At 32.7% G+C, this 20,551-nt stretch overlaps 4 protein-coding genes across 4 annotated transcripts; all 4 read left to right on the top strand.

The window, feature by feature from the left end:
* Positions 1–1,366: 1,366 nt before the first annotated feature.
* On the top strand, positions 1,367–2,978 carry LOC113863144 (E3 ubiquitin-protein ligase ATL6-like). Its single transcript, XM_027496600.1, has one exon. It carries the CDS (start codon positions 1,487–1,489, stop codon positions 2,573–2,575), a length of 1,089 nt encoding a protein of 362 aa, XP_027352401.1. The 5' UTR covers positions 1,367–1,486; the 3' UTR covers positions 2,576–2,978.
* A 4,359-nt stretch (positions 2,979–7,337) lies between these two features.
* On the top strand, positions 7,338–9,151 carry LOC113861142 (heavy metal-associated isoprenylated plant protein 34-like). The gene is made up of 3 exons (XM_027493757.1): positions 7,338–7,367; positions 7,500–7,575; positions 7,836–9,151. Exons 1-3 carry the CDS (start codon positions 7,338–7,340, stop codon positions 9,149–9,151), a joined length of 1,422 nt encoding a protein of 473 aa, XP_027349558.1.
* Positions 9,152–13,285: 4,134 nt separating this feature from the next.
* LOC113863723 (basic 7S globulin-like) lies at positions 13,286–14,584 on the top strand. The gene has a single exon (XM_027497400.1). The coding sequence runs from the start codon at positions 13,286–13,288 to the stop codon at positions 14,582–14,584; it is 1,299 nt and encodes a 432-aa protein (XP_027353201.1).
* A 2,142-nt stretch (positions 14,585–16,726) lies between these two features.
* On the top strand, positions 16,727–20,246 carry LOC113862941 (signal peptidase complex subunit 3B-like). The gene is made up of 6 exons (XM_027496255.1): positions 16,727–16,852; positions 16,938–16,985; positions 18,830–18,892; positions 19,420–19,473; positions 19,757–19,843; positions 19,930–20,246. Exons 1-6 carry the CDS (start codon positions 16,727–16,729, stop codon positions 20,053–20,055), a joined length of 504 nt encoding a protein of 167 aa, XP_027352056.1. The 3' UTR covers positions 20,056–20,246.
* The last annotated feature ends 305 nt before the right edge of the window (positions 20,247–20,551 follow it).

Genomic DNA, 20,551 nt, shown 5'->3' with positions numbered 1-20,551 from the left:
TAAAATATTATAACTTTTAAAAATATTTATTCAACACCCTATCAAAAGTAATTTATTCACTGTAAAAGTTATTTATCAATCACACTTGTTGAACTTAAATTGTTAGTACTAATTAATTATTAATAATAAATAAAATAATTATTTTTAAGAGTATAGTTTAATGAAATGATTAATTATAAACAAACACGAAACAATACGATTAGTTAGCACAAAAACAACGGTCAAAGAACAAATAATACACGATAAACACATATTTGGAACATAGATAGTGCAAATTAAAATTTACTCGCCAGATATATATTTCATAAAATTAGGTTTTTACGTTGAATGCTAAAACCATATTTACCAGTTATGATAATTGCAAACAGGCAAGAAAACACGTGCTTCTAGAAGGAGGTGTTTTTAGGAAGACTAGAGAGAGGATTTTTAATTCATTAAACATTTCACATGATGTTAATATCAGACAATCCAACGTTGATTAGCGAGTATTGAAAAGTGTTGTGATAGTTAATGCACTAATATTCTACCCGACGAAATTTACGAATAAGTAATAAAGGTCTTTTTATACTGTTTTATATTAAATTTAAGTTTTTTAATAATTAATATCAAATTTTTATTACGTAAATTATTAAAGTGAATCATAATTATTATTTAATTTAAAAAATCAGAACATTAGAGTTGTTTTTTTTTATCGTAAAACAGTATTGGAGTTAAACGGTGTCCTATTACACCTGCTTTTTGCCCATGCGATGGCTAGCTAGTTGCTGCTACTACCACTTTCCGGCCATCACCCTTGACCGCAAAACACTGATCTTGCCGTAACGTGTCGTTGATATAATAAATTAGTAATATACAAGCATGTACATACACACAGAAAAAAGTTATTATTATTTCTAGATATCAACGTAAACTAATAAGTATAGGTTCACATTTGAGATACCGAGTTAACATAGAATTGTAATTAATTTTTGAAAATTTAAACCAATGTCCTAAAATAGCTAATTACAATTTATCATTAATAATTAAGATGCATTAAGATCTTTAAAATAAACTTCTACATAATAATTTTTTTTTAACGCAGATTGTTAAAATAAAACTTTAACCATAATTAAAAAATGATAGTAACAATCAATTTATACACTTAAATTTGTTCAAAATTGTTGTCCCTGGGCAATGGCGGGTAAGTAGAACTTAACAGCGGCGCGTGTGGTAGCTAAACGTGACATTCATCAAATAAAATAAAAGAAGAAAATAGTTATCCTCTTTCAGCGGAAGCTTCCGAGGCTAGCAAATAGCAATGAGTGGTGGCACTTTTGCACACCGTCTATGACCATTCTCTTACACCACTCCACCATTCTCCATCACATTCACATTCACACACACACACTGTTTTTCATCTCTTTCATTTAAAACCCCTCTCTGTCTCTCTCTTCGGCTTCTCCACACTCACTCCTCTTTTTCTCCGTTCATCAAATTACGCAACACAATGAAAAAACACACTCACGCAACGCTGTTCTTCCTCCTCATCTTACCTGGAATACCTATCGCCGCAGCCCAAGCCCAAGCCCAGCCCAATGACTTCTCCGACACAAACCTCAACCAGTTCAACCCATCCATAGCCATAATCATCGTCATACTAGTCGCCGCTCTTTTCCTCATGGGCTTCTTCTCCATCTACATACGCCATTGCGCCGACTCCCCCTCCAACGGGGTTGGGCCCATCACCGCCGCACGCTCCAGGAGGGCCGCGCGTGGGCTTGACCCAGCGGTCATCGAAACATTCCCAATCCTCGAGTACTCAGAGGTCGAGGTTCACAAGACTGGAAAAGAAGCGTTGGAATGCGCGGTTTGCTTGTGCGAGTTCGAGGAAACCGAAACGCTGCGTTTAATTCCCAAGTGCGACCACGTTTTCCACCCGACTTGCATCGACGAGTGGTTAGGGTCCCACACCACGTGCCCCGTTTGCCGAGCTAACCTCGTTCCTGGCGACTCCGTTCCCGTTCCCGTCCCCGATCCCGAAACGCGAGACGTTGAGGCCCAAAACGACGCTATTGAAACCGTTGCGGAGCAGCAAAACGCTGACTCTGACCGGGTCTTACCCGAGCCTGAAGTGGTTCCCGTGGAGAAAACGCTAAACAGAAACCGGACGCGAGGTTCTCGGTCGAACCGGCCACGCCGGTTTCCGAGGTCGCACTCGACCGGTCACTCGTTGGTCCAACCGGGCGAGAACACTGACCGGTTCACTCTGAGATTGCCGTTGGAAGTGAGAAAGCAAATAATAAACCGGCAATTGCAACGGGCGAGTAGTTTGATTGTGTTGCCTAGAGAAAGTAGTTCGCGGCATGGTTACCGAACCGGAGGAGAGGGAAGTAGTAGAGGGAAGAATTCGAGGCGGTTCGACCGGAGCGCTAAATCGGACCGGTGGATTTTCACGGTGGCGGCGCCTTTCTTTGCGAGAGCATTGTCAATTAGGTCTCAGAGGGTGAATAACAACGATGGCGAAGGGACGTCCTCTAGCTCTACGGCGCCTATACTGCCGCCGTCGGCCGTTGACTCGGCTCGGCCACCGGTTTAACGGTCGTTCGGCCATGCTCAACATTTCATTGTATTTATTTATTTATTTACCTTTTTCTTTCAGGGCACGGCACGATTTTTGTTTTTTCTGCTTGAAAATTTGTAAATTGTGTATAATAAGTTAACGCATTTATTTGTAGGCCGGTTTTAGAATGTCTTGAAAATCACTGAAGCTTAAGCTATTTTGGTTAAGTTCATAATTCAACAAAATGGAGAGTGCAGAAAAAAGAAAGAAAGCGAAGAGTATTGACGAGGGGCTTGTAAAAACAAACAAAAAGAAAATGAGAGAGACGCTGAATCAGATCTTGTAACAGTGATTTTCAGAAGTCAGCATGATCTTTTTCTGCATGTTAACCATTGTTTTTAAATAAATAAATACATGCATCACTTAGACCCCTGGTGGAATAGTTCAATTTTGCCATGTTCTTGTTTCTCATTTGTCTTTTCACCTAGATATTAGGCTAATATTTATCCAATTAAAGTTTCATTCAAAATGGTGAGGAAAAATAAATCCGTACAAAATCAAATTTAACCTACTCTAGATAATAGAAGCACTCATTTTGACTTTTACATGATTTGTGAATTTTATTCACCTTTCAAATTTATTAACACTATTATGTAATGGCATTAAACCAACACTTCTTAGACCAGGTAAAACCTAATGGATCCAGGTATAGTTATAGTTTGACTTGAAACTCCAGTCCCCTTTGAACATGCATATAGTTTACTTAAAACTTTTAGCGATCAAAATAGAATGGAGATTGTCTGAAAATTTAGAGGGTGAAGATGCCCTTTCAACTCATTACAAAAAAAATATCTTTTGTTGGCTGAGATAAGATCTTAGAATAAAATAATCAGATAGAGAATATTATATTGATACACGATAAACTTGCGTTACAATTAAAGTCTCACCCTAAAGAATAGGTGGGTTTCGAAGCTCTAAACTATGAAAAAGGATGGAACTTGACGAAATAATTGAGTTATATAGAATAAAGGGGCATGACTAAGATCGATTCGGATAATACAACTTTATTCATTTCTCATTTCAAAAAGGATTGGTGTTTATGTTAGTGAATATGCATCCTTTTTCCTGCAAGAATCGAATTCCCTTTGCTTTGTGCTCTAAAAACCAAGCCACATTCTTTCCAGCGGTGCTTGTTTTTTGTGCAGACATAACATTGTGAGTATATTCTTTGATTTTGATGCCTATTCAACTTTTCTTTTTTTATTTTCCCTTTTTATCACCTCATCGCTTTCGCTTCGACAATACGCCATTATTATTTTTCTGGCGGCTTTTGTTGACGGTAGTTAGTTTTTAATTTCAAATAAATATCATATGCTTAAATTTATTGTGTGTAGTCTTCATTAAATAGAAAATATATCTCACACGTAAATAAGAATTAAAAAATAAAATAAAAAATTAAAATATCCGTGTAGTTGGCGATGACCAGCTTCCTTTGAGGCCTAAGCTTCCGGAGTTCCTAAGAAAGCCTTGTGATGTGAGGGAGAAGAGTTCTAACTTCACACCCTATACCTTTCAAATATGTAAAGGTTTTTCTTTTTTTAATTATAATTTTTTAAATTATTGTTTAGATTATCAAAGTTACGATAAATATTTTTTTTTTTCAAATTATGATTTGATGGGTTTTAATGGAAATCCAAATGCAGTTAAACAGCAGTATTCTTAATGCGATGCATAGTGCGTAAGAATGTTCTCACTGTTAAACCGGTGAAAATGTTATTAACTTTTTGTTTTTAACATATTTTTTTATTATTACAAATGCCTTTGTTTTTAAAAATTAGTTATCTGTCTCATATAATATTTTAATTAAATAATATCATGTAATAAGAAAAATCATTAGTAATAAAAATATATTAAATAAAAAAGATAAAAAATGGTTCTTGTAAATATAACTAAATTTAATTTTATTCTGAAATTTCCTGTATATTTATGCATACAAACTTGTCATGGGCTTTTTTCTGTCATATCATTTTGTATTTTATGCAGTTCGTTAGTTCTTTTTAAATTTGAATTGGTGTGACGGTGAACGATTAATAGTAATGGTTTATTATTTTATTATCCTTTTTTGTCAAATTGTTTGTTATTGTTTTTGGTCAAGGTGCTCAGTCATGTTTTTGATTCAAGTATTTTTTTTTTTTATCAATCATATCAACAGAGATACTTAGTATGAATGCATCGAACAAGCCCATAATTAAATCATTGGGCCTACGAAGGAATCCAATGACTTCTCTTGTACGAAATAAGGCCCAAAGCCTACTAGGCAGGGGACGGGGCTCTCCCTTTTATATATAAAGGAATATATAAAGTATTTAAAAATGCATTTATAATGAAATATGATTAAATTTATTGAGAAATTCAAATGATACGAAGGATAAAGATATAAAGGAATAACAAAACTATAAATGATTAGAATGTGGAGAAAATAATGAGAGAGTTTTATCATATATTTCTACAGTTTTTCTATAATCTCCTTAATATTTTATAAAATGTGTATTAAATAAAAAGTATAAACATTTATTATCTTATAAACTTAATAAGTTTTATTTAATAATTAAGATGACTTATAGGTATATGAAATAAGAGGATTTAAAATTATACAATAAATAAATAAATGTATTTGATTTGTCCACTAAGAATGTGAGTAGATTTACAAATTTTTATACACATTTATGATAGTTAATATTTTATAAGTCTATATAAGTATTAATATCGCTAAATTTATCTACCACATCTTAAATTCATTAAACTCACATTTACGGTGATACAAAATTATAATCCACAGCAAGAAGAATCTGGATTGCCTTTAGTTCTGGCAGAAACTGCAGGCTGCAGTTTTGGATTCGCTTAAGCAAAATTTGGTAAAAAGTGATTTTGGCTTAAGTTAAAACAGATTTGCTTAAGCCAAAAAAATTCACTTAAGCAAATTTAGAAATATTAGCAAAAAAATAAAAAAAGAAAAAGGGAGACTGAGAGGGAGATCAGAGATGGGAGTAAGAACACAAGGGAAAAGAAAAGCAGAAAAAGACTAATAAAGAGAAAAAAAAAGGGTTAGATGAAGAGAGAAGGGGAGGAAGATAAGTTGGGGTAAAGGGGAGGAGAGCTAGATGAAGAAAGAAGAAGAAGGAGACTGGATGGGTCGAAGGAAGAAGAGATAGGAAAAGGGAAAGAAAGAAAGGGACTGAGTGAGAGAGAGAGAAGAAGAGGGTGGCTGGATTGAAAGGAGAGGAGAATAGAGAAAACTGAAATAACAGAGAGAAGGAAGCATCTTGCAAGGTATTTTTTAAATTTGCTTAAGTGAAATTGGCTCAAGCAAATTTGTTTTAGTTTAAGCAAATATAAAACTACAGCCTACAGTTCTGGCGAGAACTGCAGGCAATCCGTATCCCAGCAAAATTTTTTATGACAACTGAGTAATGATAAGAAAGGTAAAAATATAAAGAGGACAACATGAATGTGATTAGTAGTGATACGAGCCATAAAGCCAACCATGCATTCTACAAAAACAAAACTTTTTTTAAAGTTGAAAAAATAACTTAAAATAAATATTATATGTGGTAAATAAGTTACATTTGAATTTTAAACGTAAGTTAAACTTGGATCTTGTAAAATCTTAAGATATATTTGAAGTAGACACAAGTTTTTGGTTTTTAAAAGTATATTTAAAAAAAAAATTAGGTTTGATTAAAATGGAACTGAATAAATTTTAAATTAAGTTTTAAAACACTTTTAACTCAAACTTTAAAATAAAAAATGTTATATTAATTGTTTAATCTTATTTGTTCAAAGAAATTCATTCAATCCTCTTGTCTCTTTCAAAATATTTACATGTTATTATAACTGCTACTTTGCCGCTCATCATAATAATTGAAGTTTTTCAAATAATAGTTGACGTGAACTACTTTTAAAATAAGTATAAAAAATTATGGTGATTAGTTAATAAAAGTTATCTCCAATTAAAAAAAATATTATTATAAAAATTTAATATTTTTTTAATATGTTAAAATAATAATTAACACATAAAAGACTGTTCAAATAATATTTAACATGAGACAGAGCAAGCAGAAAATAAAGTTAAATATGCATAATGAATGACATATATATGACGACAAAATTATTAATAAGTGTTGGTTTCAGTCAAAGTAACTCTTTAAGTTTCTTGAACATGGAACCGAGTCTTCAATTATGGCCTTCGTCACTTTAACGTTTTCTGGGGGGGCAATAAGGGGACATGCAAAACCCAAAAATACAAATGACATAATCTGAAAAAGTTAAAACCCCACCCAAACCCAACTTAAAAAGTTGTTTTTATTAATATAATAATGCAAAAACATATAAAGCCAACTTAGGAGAAGCTATTTTTCCCATTAAACTAATAATTATTCATTGTTTGCAGGTTGCAGCTTTAGCAACCGCCAACTCATATGAATCTATTCTTAGTTGTTTATTACTATTTACTACCCTCTTTCAAGCCCAGGTTGCAGCCCCCGCAACCGCCTTCTCTATAAACGTGTATACGCGTTAGTGCATTTTCTTCACAGTACGGAAATTCAGCAACTCAACGCTTGAGAGATAAGTGTTATGAATAGTGCATCTTAGTAACCGCCTTTCTTCTCTTAAGGGTTAAGAAAATCTTAAAACAATGTTCGCTATTTCTCTACTCTTATATAACTTTCACACTCAAAACTAGTTACTACTATTCTACCTCTATCTTTATCTTTGTTCTGTCAACCAATAATCAAGCATGAGTAAACAAGACTTGCTGAGAATTCAGGTACATGCTTCTCCGTTCATTACTTAATTGAATATGTTGTCTCCCGTTTGTGTGTGTTTTGATTCCTGAAATGGGAGTAGTTTTGTTTATGAGTAAGCTAACTGTTTTATGCTGGCCTGGATTTCCTTGTAGAGTTGTATTCTCAAGGTTAATATTCACTGCGATGGCTGTGAGCAAAAAGTAAAGAAACTGCTGCACAAAATCGATGGTACATTCTTAGCATACCCACCTTTTTTTTTTTTCAAAATTTTTTTTTATGTTAACATGCGTGCATCATTTCTCAACTTTACCATGTCAATTATCATGCCCCCACTTTTTTGTTTTGGAACATTCCTTAATTAGACGTGTTCAGTGGCTTGAAATAATAAAATGTTATTTCAAGTCTGCAACTTACTTTGTTGGTATATATTCTTCATGAACTGTTAACATTTGTTGTCAATAATGATGTATTTTTTTTTTATCCTCCAGGGGTTTATTCTGTGAGTGTAGATGCAGATAAAGGGAAAGTGGTAGTGGTAGGCGATGTGGATCCAGCCAAACTAGTGAAAAAGCTGAAGAGGGCAGGGAAGCATGCCGAGATTTGGGGTGGCCAGAAAGGTATCATGAACAATCAAAACTATCCCTTCAATCACCAATTTTTGGACTTGCAAGTTGGTGATGGCACAGGGGAAAAGGACAACAAGTCTCAGGGCAAGAAGGGTAAGAAAAATAGTGGGGGAGGTGGTCAAGGTCAACTAGCACACTTACAAAATATTAAAGGAGCTCAGGATTTTAAGGTACCCGCCAAAGAACATAAATCTGTCCAGTTCAGCTTACCGGAGGTGGAATTTGATGCCATTGATGATGGTTTTGATGAATATGATGTCAATTTTGATGAGCATGAAGAGGAAAGATATGGCCATGCTATGCCTATGCATAACAAGATGATGCCAATGATGGGGGATGGGCGTGGGCCTGCTGGGCCTACTGGCATGATAATAAATGGGCCTGCCAGGAATAAACATATGGACAATGGTGGTGGGGGTAGGAATAATGGAAGTGCCAAGAAAGGTGATGTCATTGATCAGGCAATGCTAATCAAGGGCAAAGGTGGAAATTACATTGAAGCTGAAATTGGGAATAAAGGAGGAAGGAAATGTAGTGGGGACCAAAAGGGTATAAACAACAAGGGGAACAAGCCTAAGCCAAAAAATGCTAAAAGTGATGGTGGATTACTAGGTTGGTTTCTAGGCTTTGGAAAAAAGGGCAAGAAGGGAGAAGAATCATCTGAGAAGAACAAGATCAATATCAATAGTAAAGGCAAGGAGGGGAAAAAAATTGGAGGGAAATTGGAGGACCATAGTAATAATATTATGAGTAAAATTGATGTTGGTTTTCATGATCTTGATGATAGCCCTCCTCCTCTTAAAAATGGCAAAACCGGTAATAAGGGCAGTAATACCAATGTGGGCCCAATGGGTAATAATCAGATAGGGAATATTCCGGCAGTGCAAGGACTTCCGGCGACGAACGGTGGTGGTGGGTATTATCAAGGAATGCAAATGCAGCCTTCCCCGTATAACCTTCAGCAGCAACAATACATGGGTATGACGATGAACCCACAACAACAGCATCAGCAAGCAAATATGAATGGCATGTACCCAACAGTGTCACCCATCATGTATGGCAGGCCACATCCATCTATGAACTACATGCCACCACCTCCTATGCCGTCTCACCCCATGGCCGATCCTATCACGCATACTTTCAGTGATGAGAACGTTGAGAGTTGCATTATCATGTGAATTACATGCAACAACTTTGTTTTTTCTCGTGTGTTTTAGTCTTTTGGAATTTCATGAAATTTTGTGTAGGACTAGAAAAATGAAAACTTGAAATGTTTAGGATTATGTTAATATATAAATATAATATATATTGAGTAATACAACGTTTGTTGATTTTGATGCTTTCTTGATTATTAATTTAGTTTATTGCAGTTTTTGAAATGAAAAAATTAGACAACTTGTAATTTTACCAGCACTATTCACGGGCATGGAACCGCCAGTGGCAAGCACCGACAATCACTCACGTGCCCTTGCTGAAATTCTATTTTCCAAAATCAAAAGCTCTAGATTCCATAAAGTGTAGCTTTGCTACTGACCCAAAAGTGGAGCTTTAACGAGATAGAATGTCAAAGGAAGTGTTTTTTTTTTTTTTTTTTTCCATTCATTTGAAAAGCGAAGCTTAAAAGGTATTTTTGTATTTTGGAGTGTAATTTTAGAACTTTATACATAAAAAAGAAAAAAATGTATGTAATAATACATAAAATATTAATATTTAGGACTTTAAATAACAAAAGTTGGTATATTGAACACTTGCTGCAAAGAACACTGCATTGTTAATTAGTATAATTAATCTTTTATTAGTTTAAGGTATGGTTTATGAGTTACATTTGACTCGGAGACTTTTGTTGGGTGGGAGGAAAGCAAGCTACATTGTATCAAAATGATGAACAAATTCCAACAAATCATCAATACAATGGATCCATCAGAATGAAGAAAGCTTTTGTCCTTTTGTTTTTTTGCTGTACGATGAAACAACGTTGAAATCAGAGCAAAAAGGGATACACATTCATTCAACGATCGATGGGACAATTCCGACGGTCGGTGTTCTCTATAACTTCAATCAATCAGAAATAACAGTTTAATGGATCACGAAAAGCTATTACTTTTGCACTGACATAATAGTCGGTGCGATTGATTCAAGAAAACGTTTCATAACATAAACACCTTCTTGAGTCTATACTCAGGTTTTGTTTGTTTTTTAAAAGGAGAAGCTAACAAAGAAAATAAAGAGAATAAGGTATTTCTCTTTGGCGGTGCCAAGACAAAGCCTAAACACAACCACCATGATTTCTCTAGTTCTTTTCCTTGCAATAGGGACGACAAAAAGGAGCAAAAACCTGACATTGTTTTCGATAGAATAAAAATTATTATTTTTACATTCTTCTTAAAGTATCTTTACCTCTGTTTAATATTTATTATTATTGATAGGGACATAATTATCTATTTAATTATTTTTTGACCTTTTCATATTAAACAAGTATTATTTTCTCTCCCTCTTTCTCAAACTAAACAAAGTGTTCGAAAATAGCAAAAAAAGACAAAAGTGTTCGATAAAGATGGAGAGAGAAGAAAGAAAAGCAATAAACACAATAGGTGATATGAAATTAGAACTTAGAAGTGAAAAATAAAGAAAGATACTTAATATTAAATGGGTATAACGTTATTGGGTGTTTATAAATTAGAATCATGGATTCAAAGGTTCATCTCCTGAGAAAAGCAAGCAAGTCATGTGGTCCTCGTTTTGTCTTTTCGGCTCAGCTGAATTCAATGATTTGGGCCTTCTATTGGGCCATTGTTTTGTTGAACCTTTGCGCCATAGGCCATCTGTTCTTCACCTAAGAATAATCCATCTCATTTTTTAATACACAATTTATCTCATTAAATTTAAAGATAAATATATGAATAAAGGCCTAAATTATCTTTTAGGATAAATGATATATTTTAGTCTTTAGATAAGTTTTCTTAGTTTTAACTAATGATTAGTTCTTGAAATATGCACTGTGCATCACACGCACATGCCATTCTTGACTTTTTTAGGACACAAAAAATCATTAAAAAATAAGTTTTATAAGTATATTGAGATACAAAATTATCAATAATAATATTAACATCATAATTTTAATTAACTTTAACTCTAAATTTTTTTTTTCAATTAATGATATACTTACTGAAATTGTAAAAAAAATTATATAAGTAATTAAAATATTTAGATAACAATATTTAAATTTGACAAACTCAATAACAGTTTAATTATTTTTAGAAAAACTAAAATTCTTCATAAACTTTAATGTTAAGAAGAGTAAAATTTTAGAATTAAATGAAGTTTTGAATTTAAAAAAATCAACTACGTTTATAATAAATGAGATGTAAAAAATTAATTTTTTTTATTTTTTTATTTTTTTTAATTACAAATTGTAAGAGCTAATTTTTTTTAAGTGAAAATAGAATATAATTTTTATTTTTAATTTTTTTTAAACTTGGGCATAGACAATTATATCTCTAAACTATCTCGAAACTGAGCATGCACACGCGAGGGTTAAGATACATATAAAAATAGGTAATGAGTGAAGTGTTACACGAAAAAGAAGAAGAGAGAACTAATTTAAAATGTTGAAATAATTGATTGAATTTGATAAGATTTCCTTTTAAAAAAAGAATTGAAAGATGTTGATTTATTTGAATGTATGCAATGAATCATGTAACGTTGTCGGTTGGTTGTGTATGAGTCTGCATAACCGAGTCCTCAGGTGTGGTCCGTGAGGAATTTCGTGCCAGAAGTACATCACAGAACCGTTTACTCACCACTGGCTTCGATAGAGACATTTCAGCAAGTGAATCACAGGCTTGAGTTTGCACATTTATATTTATTTTACTACAAAATTTCAGAGTTACATTACATCTATCGTGAGTTTCTATCACTGTTACAAGAAGCCTTCCATCTTAGTTATCTTACAATTTTATATTATAAAAAATATATACTTATTGCGAAGATAAATAATCGTCAAAATAATCATTAAAAGTCATTAAAAATTAACTTAATAATTTAGTGTAATTTAAAATAAAAAAATTATATAGTATACAGGTATTATCCTTAATCAAGATTTATAAATATAAATTATCTTAGTGAATGATTATATTATTTCATAAGTATAATGTTAAATTCAATATTAGTGATGATTTATAAGAAACTTAAATTTATAACCAATATTTTTATTAAGAGTTTTGTTAATGTTAACACTTAAGGCGAAGATAATAATCATAAAATTTTATTAACAAAAAAGTATTTATTATATTTTTATAACTTTAATATAATAATTATTTTTTTAATAATTTTTTATTTCTGTGAATGTTTAAATTTAGTCTTTGTCAAAATTAACAAATTTTTTTATTAATGAGAAATTATTTATGATAAAAATATTTTTGTCTATTAACAATTACAGTGATATGTTTGTAATTTTATCATGCTTTTAAAAAATATTATTAATGAAATAAAAATCAATCATAAATATTATGCTTAATTTTTTTTTTTCATTTTTAGATACTAAAGTTTATACTTATTACTATAGATGTAATATAGGATATGGTCTCTAGAAGGTCCTTATGCAGAGTTGAACAATAAAATGTTAGCAATGTATTCTTTATATTTATATTTAACTAATATACTTTTAATTATTAATTTGATTTTTTTAAAATTATAAATAATATGTGATCTCATTCTTTCTCATTTCAAAATTGATAATTTTTCTTTTCATATTTGTATAGTTTTAATAACCAATATCCAACAATGTATTAGCAGTCCTCATCACATATATAGGTTGAGTAATCAGGGACAAAATGAAATATGAAAGGCCATGATTTGAATTTCCCGTGTTAATAAGAACCTGCTAGTGCAGAAATGTATCAAAAGCTCACCAAACAGTATGTTGGGAAATTAATGTAGCAAGGCAAAAATCCAATCCACACGGCTCCTTTACAAAATAACAAACGGAATAAAATTGCATGCCATGCAACTAAGCTTAATTCTCAGCTGCCAAGTACCCCTTTAGCCCTTCACACTCACCAACCCTTCAATTTGTTTTCATACCAATGTTAAGTTTATCCCATTCTTGATCTTGCAAATTCACAAGCCTCAGACATATCCAGACTAATGAACTGGCTCTGTCTCAACACGGCCAAAAGAAAAGAGAATCTCCCTGCTCTCCCTTTGGCATTTAAAGCCAAATGGTTCTTCTCTTGATATATATATGTTGTACTTCACTACTAACTTAAACCATTCAATACACCTTAGGAAGAAAACTTTCTTATATTGCACAAATGTCTTCTATACTCCATTATCTAGCTATCTTTCTTTCTTGCTATTTCCTTTTCTTCTTATCAGAGACACAGTCCTTATCTCAACCACGAACCTCTCCTCCTTTCAAACCAAATCTACTTGTTTTACCCGTTCATCAAGATGCCTCTACTGGGCTCCATTGGGCCAACGTCCACAAAAGGACTCCTTTAATGCAAGTTCCAGTCCTTGTGGACCTAAATGGAAATCACTTGTGGGTTAACTGTGATCAACACTACTCATCCAAAACATACCAAGCACCCTTTTGCCACTCCACCCTATGTTCAAGAGCCAATAGCCACCAATGCCTGAGTTGCAACTCCGCATCCTCAAGGCCCGGGTGCCATAAAAACACGTGTGGGCTCACATCCATCAACCCTGTAACCGAACAAACCGGTTTGGGGGAGGTTGGCCAAGATGTGCTAGCAATCCATGCCACTCGCGGGTCCCAAGTGGGTCCATTGGTCACAGTCCCTCAATTCCTCTTTTCTTGTGCACCCTCCTTCCTTCTCCAAAAGGGTCTACCCAACAAAGTTCAAGGTGTGGCTGGGCTAGGCCATGCACCCATTTCCCTGCCAAATCAACTTGCTTCCCACTTTGGATTTCAACGTCAGTTCACCTTGTGCCTCTCTCGCTACCCAACCTCAAAGGGTGCTATAATATTCGGTGATGCACCAAATAACTTGGGTCAATTTCGTGGCCAAAATATTTTCCGTGATTTGGCTTACACCCCATTGACCGTCAACCCACTAGGAGAGTACAACGTGAAAATCACTTCCATAAGGATTAACCAGCACACTGTGGTCCCAGTGAACCCATCAACGATATCATCAACTAGTAGCGCAAGTGGCATTGGAGGAACCATAGTTAGCACCGCAACTCCTTACATGATTCTGCACCATTCCATTTTTGAGGCGTTTTCTCAAGTGTTTACTAAGCAGGTTCCAAGCCAAGCACAGGTTAAGGCTGTTGCATCATTTGCGTTATGTTTTGACTCTAAAAAGATTGGTCCATATCCAAACGTTGAACTTGTGATGGACAAGCCTAATGTGGTTTGGAGAATCTCTGGTGAGAACTTGATGGTGCAACCACTACCTGGGGTGACATGTTTGGCAATGGTAAATGGAGGTATGCATCCTAAAGCTCCAATTACCATAGGGGCGCGCCAGTTAGAAGAAAACATCGTAGTGTTTGACTCTGCAAGGTCAAGGCTCGGGTTTAGCACTTCACTACCCTCGTATGGAGTTAAGTGTGCTGATCTCTTCAACATCATTGATCCGTGAGAACGAGTTTATGCTTATTTATTAAGCATCTGCTTGTTATGTTAATAAAGTAAGTCATAAGGAATAAAAAGTTTAACTTAAAAGAAATAAGAACGCTACTCTTGCGTTGTTCAATTACAAATTAATGTTGCTGTTACTCCCCTGCTTTGCTTCCTATCTTTTTCTTATTTGTCTTACACTGTCATCGTCACGGTATTTCATCGGAATATGCCAGTTCGACAACCTTAATTTCTCTTTTAATTAGTTTTTAAAGTGAATTACATTAATTTGTTTTTATTTTATCATCATTTGTTTAATCTTAATATTTAAACACCTATAAATTATCGGTTTTCTAAATCTTACACTCTATAGTTTAAGTCGAGAGTGTGAGTATAGAAAATTGTGTGTTAAGATATTTTATATTAATTAAAAACTTAATTAGAATTTTTTTATAAAATGAGTCTGTCAATTTTAAAGAGTGGTCTTATTTAGTATGAAAATAATATAAATTAATCTTTTGAAATTTTATTGGTTGAATATTAAATAACTAAAATTTTAAAGTGATATTTATTTAATAGAAATCATGTAATCGTGATTGAAATTAATTTTTGTTACTTTTGTACTAATTTTTTTTTACTGTTAAACATTATTCGTTTTTAATTTTTTAAGAGTGAGATAAATTTCATGTATTTTTAATAGTAAATTTATGAATTATACAATAATCTCACATCAGTTATTTGATATAACGAGAGAAACAATTTGATTTTCTATTTATATATTTTATGTATTTTCACTTTAAATTTAAACTATATAATCATAAATAAATGATTAATATTTAATATATAATATTAATTAATAGTCATTTCAACACTTAAAAATGTCACATATATGTTTTTTAATATTTACAATTAAAATAAATTTAATAGTTTATTTTTATTATTTTCATTTTCATAATAAATAAAATATTTCCACTTTTCTTTTCTATAATGTAAAAAATTGAGAATGTAAAACAAACTTTGTGCATTCAATTAGACGCGGAGTCGAATGATTTCTAATTTCTATGTGAAAAAAAATATACGTATAAATAAAATAATTCTACTATTCATTTTTACATTATTTTTTTTTTCATTCAATTTAATTTTGATCTGAGTCGGATCACATACTTCGATATTTTTACATTATTAATTAATGCAATGTTACACTTCATCAATTATTAATCTGAAAGTGTAAACATAAGAGTTATTATTCAAGAAATTCTCGAGTAGAAATTTCACCATTCTAAAGTTAAGGCCTAAAACAAAGCCTACGAGGGGACATATTTTGAGCAAGACAATTTGGTGAAAATAAGTTTTGGAGGCATGTAGTAGTTTTATTTTATTAAACTATTTTTTCAACTTTATGTTTTATTTTATATTCACAACATATCAACTGCAAAATATGATTCATAAGTTACGGTGCAATCCTTTTCACCACATCTATGTGATGCTGCTTAAGAAACAACAAAACAAATTTTGACACTGATGTGTATATATCTTAACATGGTAAAAAAAAATAAAAATCAAACGAATCGATAAATAAAACAAAAAATTAACAATAATAATATATGTACATTTTAAATTATCCGATCCTTCATTTTAAAAGTATTGCTTATGTATTGTAATCAATGACAAGAAAAAAATAAAGATTAAAAATAAAACCGTATAAACAATAAAATGAAAAATCTTCAGATAACCTTTTCAATTTATATGAGTAATGTATTTTAATATTCAATAATTTAAAAATGTTTGATTGATTTTTAACTTTCTAAAATGACAATATTTTAATATTTTTAACCGAAATTACAGTTAAAATATATAAATAAAAACTAAGATACATAATTTACAAAAATTCTCAAGAATTGAAATGCATTACTAGTTACATTTTTAAAAAATAATAAAAGTATGGTATTGATTTATTTTAGATTAAAAAAATGATGGGAATTCAGACATAGGCATAGACCACAGAATGCGTGTTGCATCCAATGAGAGAGCAGAAAAGCGCCAACGTATCGTGTGTGCTTAATAGTAACAGAGAGGGTGTAGTCTTCCACTTTCTCTTGCATTCTTTTAATCAAACACAGAGAACGCGGTCGTAGAAGAAAGAAAGAAACCCTCAAAAATCAAAATGCACTCTTTCGGGTACAGAGCAAACGCTTTGTTAACCTTTGCCGTAACCATTCTCGCCCTTATGTGCGCCATGGCCTCTCTCTCCGACAACTTCAACTCTCCCTCTCCCTTCGCGCAAGTTCAGGTCCTTCTTCTCTCTCACAGATCTGTAATTCCATCAATTTTGCATCCATTTTTATACACTCTCTCCTCTGTGTTTCCGAATTTAGGTGTTGAATATTAACTGGTTTCAGAAACAACCTAACGGCAATGACGAGGTATTTCTCCTTTCTTTCCCTTAGTCAAACCTACTGAACGCTTCACTTTTGCTTTCAAACATTTAGGATCGTTTTCGAATGCTATAATTCTTGCCGATTTTTACTTGTGTCTCAATTTTAGGTTTTTTTATTATCGTCTCATGTATTGAGCGACTTAAGTTGTTGCTGTTGGTCCAAGTTTTATATGTAGGAAAGATCTGATTAATCCAGCTTTCAATACTTAAATATGCATAGTTGCCATTCCACGATGTTTGTTTGAAACTTGCTAGAAAGTACTGTGGTTACTTTTGTCACTAGATTGTTGTGTCACACAGGAAAGGTTTGAATAGGCAAACGAAAACTATATGAAAGAGGAGTAATGAATTCCACTAATTGAAGATGCTTTGGGATGTAAATGAGTAAAGTCAAGCACTTGTAGCTTGGACTTGACTTGCTAAAATATTGATAATATCAAGCTTATCTCATTTATTTAGACGAGGTTTGTTTGAAAATGCAAAGCCTGCGTATCTCTTAAAAGTGTTTTTAAATTTGCTAATTTAGCTGATATTTTCATGAAAGAAAGTGAAATAAAAATATGAAATGAAACAGAGTAATAGAATCCATAAAAGTGAAAGATAGGTGATTACAGTTCTCTGTATAGAATTACAATATAATAAGTTGTAGAGCTATTCACATAGCTTCAGTTTGGCTCATTCATATAAATTGAGCTTAAAGTGAAGCCTAAGCTTGTTTATAGTGAAACAAACAAGCTTGATTGCATTTAACCGGTCGAGCTTGAATAGTTTGGGAATAGTTCAACTTATTTACACCCTTGAGGTTGCGATTTACCTGCTCTAACTTCGAAGACTGTCTACTGTGCATGTGAACAATGATTTTTTACAGATTCTTGTGGGATTGTTTAAGGCATTTAAGGTATGATACTCTGGATATGGTGGAGGACAGAGGAGATTTGTGGAATGTCTTCAATATAGTTATAATTGGAGAAAATTTTATAATAATGCTGATCAAAAAAACATTTTTAGTTACTGTCTTTCAGCATTATGCATAGAAAGAATTACATATGAAACAATGACAAGAGCAGAACCTCACACAAGTTGAATAAATTAGTTTTGTTTGTTTTAAGGATAGTATAGTATTTTCATGTATGTGCTGTAGTCTTCTTGCTCATAAATTTTATGGATTGATCAAACATACATACAAACTTGGGATGGTGAAATGATTAACATATGTGATCGTGATGAGTGATTGGGTCAAATAAATTTTCTAAACCATAGGATACTTAATTCAAGAGTATGAATATTTGGTAACTTTACTGATGCCTGGTATCTAAAAACAAAATTGAGATCTTATGATTTAGTTCATGATTTAATTTTTTAACCTATGTCTGTCAAAATAAATGTGTATTTGATGAAGAACTAGTTATGTAGTCACCAAATTTCTCTTGATTTAGTAGATTTTCCAATGTAATTGCTTCATGTACTTGATGAGATGTCCATATTTTTCCATAAAAGTGATATTCATGTGTGCTTGAAACCAGACCTGAAATTATTGTAGAAAGCACTTTGAAACTGGCCTGGGAATTGGGATTGCAAAACTTATAAATATTTTTGTCGTGCTATTTGCTTAGAAAAAGATATAGCCTTTACCATATCATATACTGTATACATGTTTTGTGCATATATTTCTCTTCTCGTGCCCTGAATTTCAAACTGCATATGAAATTATGTTATGAATACCATATTGTCACAATCCAGCTTGTTGTGACCTGTGATCTCTTCCTCTGATATTCAAATATCATCTTTATTCATTATTTAATCTGAGGGGAAGCCTTTCTATTCTTGCAGGTTAGCATGACCCTGAATATATCAGCAGATTTGCAGTCTCTTTTCACGTGGAACACAAAACAGGTTCTTGACTTTAATTTGGATTTTCCATTGTAATCCTTTTGTTTCTTGTCAACCTTTGCCTCTGAAAAGTCAGGATGCTCTTGGTAGGAAGTAAACTGTCAGGACTGGATGAGGAAGAATGAAAATTAATTATCTTAGCATGTCTTGTCATATTGTCAATTTTGTGTGTTAGGTTGAATTTATTTTGGAGAAATATTCCATTTTTTACCAGCTCTCAAAGAGAGCTTTCGGGATTTTAAAGTTGCTTGTTTGCTCTCCTGTTTCTTCCATCTTAATTTTTGTCTTAATGTTTAAGGTGCCTTACCTATTGTTATATGTTATTTGTTTCATTTCATGAAATATATATTTCTATTCTTGCCCTTTGCATTTTTATTGCGTACAAAATTGTATTTTTAGGGAAATGTTGGAACTGTATATATTACACGCCCGTGAGATTCGTATATGTGATCTATTGTTCTAAACAGTTTGGAAGCTAGAATTTCAGGATTGTTTGGGGACTTAGTTTGTGTCATTTCTTATGATTGCAGGTTTTTGTTTTTCTAGCTGCTGAGTATGAAACTCCTAAGAATACCTTGAATCAGGTATGAATCAATTAGTTCGTTTGCATTCAAACTTGAAATATAAACATTTAAATTGTAAGTTTGCGGACTCCTTTTTAAAAGGATAGAATAAAAGGAACCCATAGTAAAAGTGGGTTAGTGGATCTTGAATTTTCATCGGTGAGAGGCTGTGGCTTTGGAGTTTGTTTACCGTATTCATGCAACTCAGATAGGTGCACCATTGTATATTATGCTGTATCTCTGCCATCTTTGGTATGTGTAGTTTCATGTATGTTGCTGAGGTTCTTGAGGTGTCATTTTACAGATATCCCTGTGGGATGGTATAATTCCCTCTAAAGAGCATGCGAAGTTTTGGATTCATACATCAAATAAGTACCGCTTCATTGACCAGGTATACAACTCTTCAAGGATGTTAGGAGTGATATGATTTGCTTTAGATTTCTTTAGGCCTTAATTTTTTATAATTTTCCTGTCCAGGGAAGCAATTTGCGTGGTAAAGAATATAACCTGACGATGCATTGGCATGTTATGCCAAAGACTGGCAAAATGTTTGCAGATAAAATAGTCATGCCAGGTTACCGATTGCCAGAGGAATACAGATGATACCTTCTTGTCATATTTATGTTTTTGCTGTAACTTTAGTCTTTTCGGTAACGGATATAGAAGGTGAATTTAGACACGGGAAGGAAATTGGTGTTTTGGAAAGTGAAATCAATAGTGATTGAATACTTGAACATCTGAAGTTTACTTGTGGTCTTCAATTGTCTCTTGATTGGTCTGAACCTTTTTTTCCCTAAAAAGAACACATGCCATAATGAACCCTTTAGCTGTTGAAATTACTTGGGCACTTTTCGGCCGGAAAATTTGAAATTGTTGCTCGGTTTTTTCTGGTAATTAAAAGCGACGTCTCTAGTATCAGAAACAAAGAACACGAAATAACAGCTTTACCCGGGGACAAGTAGCAACGATAAAGGTAGTGTTCGACACACGAATAAAACAGGATTTTGCTCTCCATAGTTTCATTTGTATTTTTAATCTATTATCTTAAACATTGAACAAAATTCATATGTTCGTCTACCCAACAATGCTTCAATCGGGT

Source organism: Abrus precatorius, unplaced genomic scaffold (assembly GCF_003935025.1).
Source record: "Abrus precatorius isolate BTA unplaced genomic scaffold, Abrus_2018 Scaffold3, whole genome shotgun sequence".
In the NCBI taxonomy this organism is placed as follows: domain Eukaryota; kingdom Viridiplantae; phylum Streptophyta; class Magnoliopsida; order Fabales; family Fabaceae; genus Abrus; species Abrus precatorius.
The sequence above is the reverse complement of the archived record's forward strand: the minus strand, read 5'-3'. Positions and strand labels throughout refer to the sequence as shown.

Coding starts and splice junctions, on each gene's coding strand:
- LOC113863144 (XM_027496600.1), top strand. CDS start 1,487: ATGAAAAAACACACTCACGCAACGCTGTTCTTCCTCCTCATCTTACCT.
- LOC113863723 (XM_027497400.1), top strand. CDS start 13,286: ATGTCTTCTATACTCCATTATCTAGCTATCTTTCTTTCTTGCTATTTC.
- LOC113861142 (XM_027493757.1), top strand. CDS start 7,338: ATGAGTAAACAAGACTTGCTGAGAATTCAG. Junction 7,368..7,499: donor AAGACTTGCTGAGAATTCAG/GTACATGCTTCT, acceptor ATTTCCTTGTAG/AGTTGTATTCTCAAGGTTAA. Junction 7,576..7,835: donor ACTGCTGCACAAAATCGATG/GTACATTCTTAG, acceptor TTTATCCTCCAG/GGGTTTATTCTGTGAGTGTA.
- LOC113862941 (XM_027496255.1), top strand. CDS start 16,727: ATGCACTCTTTCGGGTACAGAGCAAACGCTTTGTTAACCTTTGCCGTA. Junction 16,986..18,829: donor AACCTAACGGCAATGACGAG/GTATTTCTCCTT, acceptor CTATTCTTGCAG/GTTAGCATGACCCTGAATAT. Junction 18,893..19,419: donor TCACGTGGAACACAAAACAG/GTTCTTGACTTT, acceptor TTATGATTGCAG/GTTTTTGTTTTTCTAGCTGC.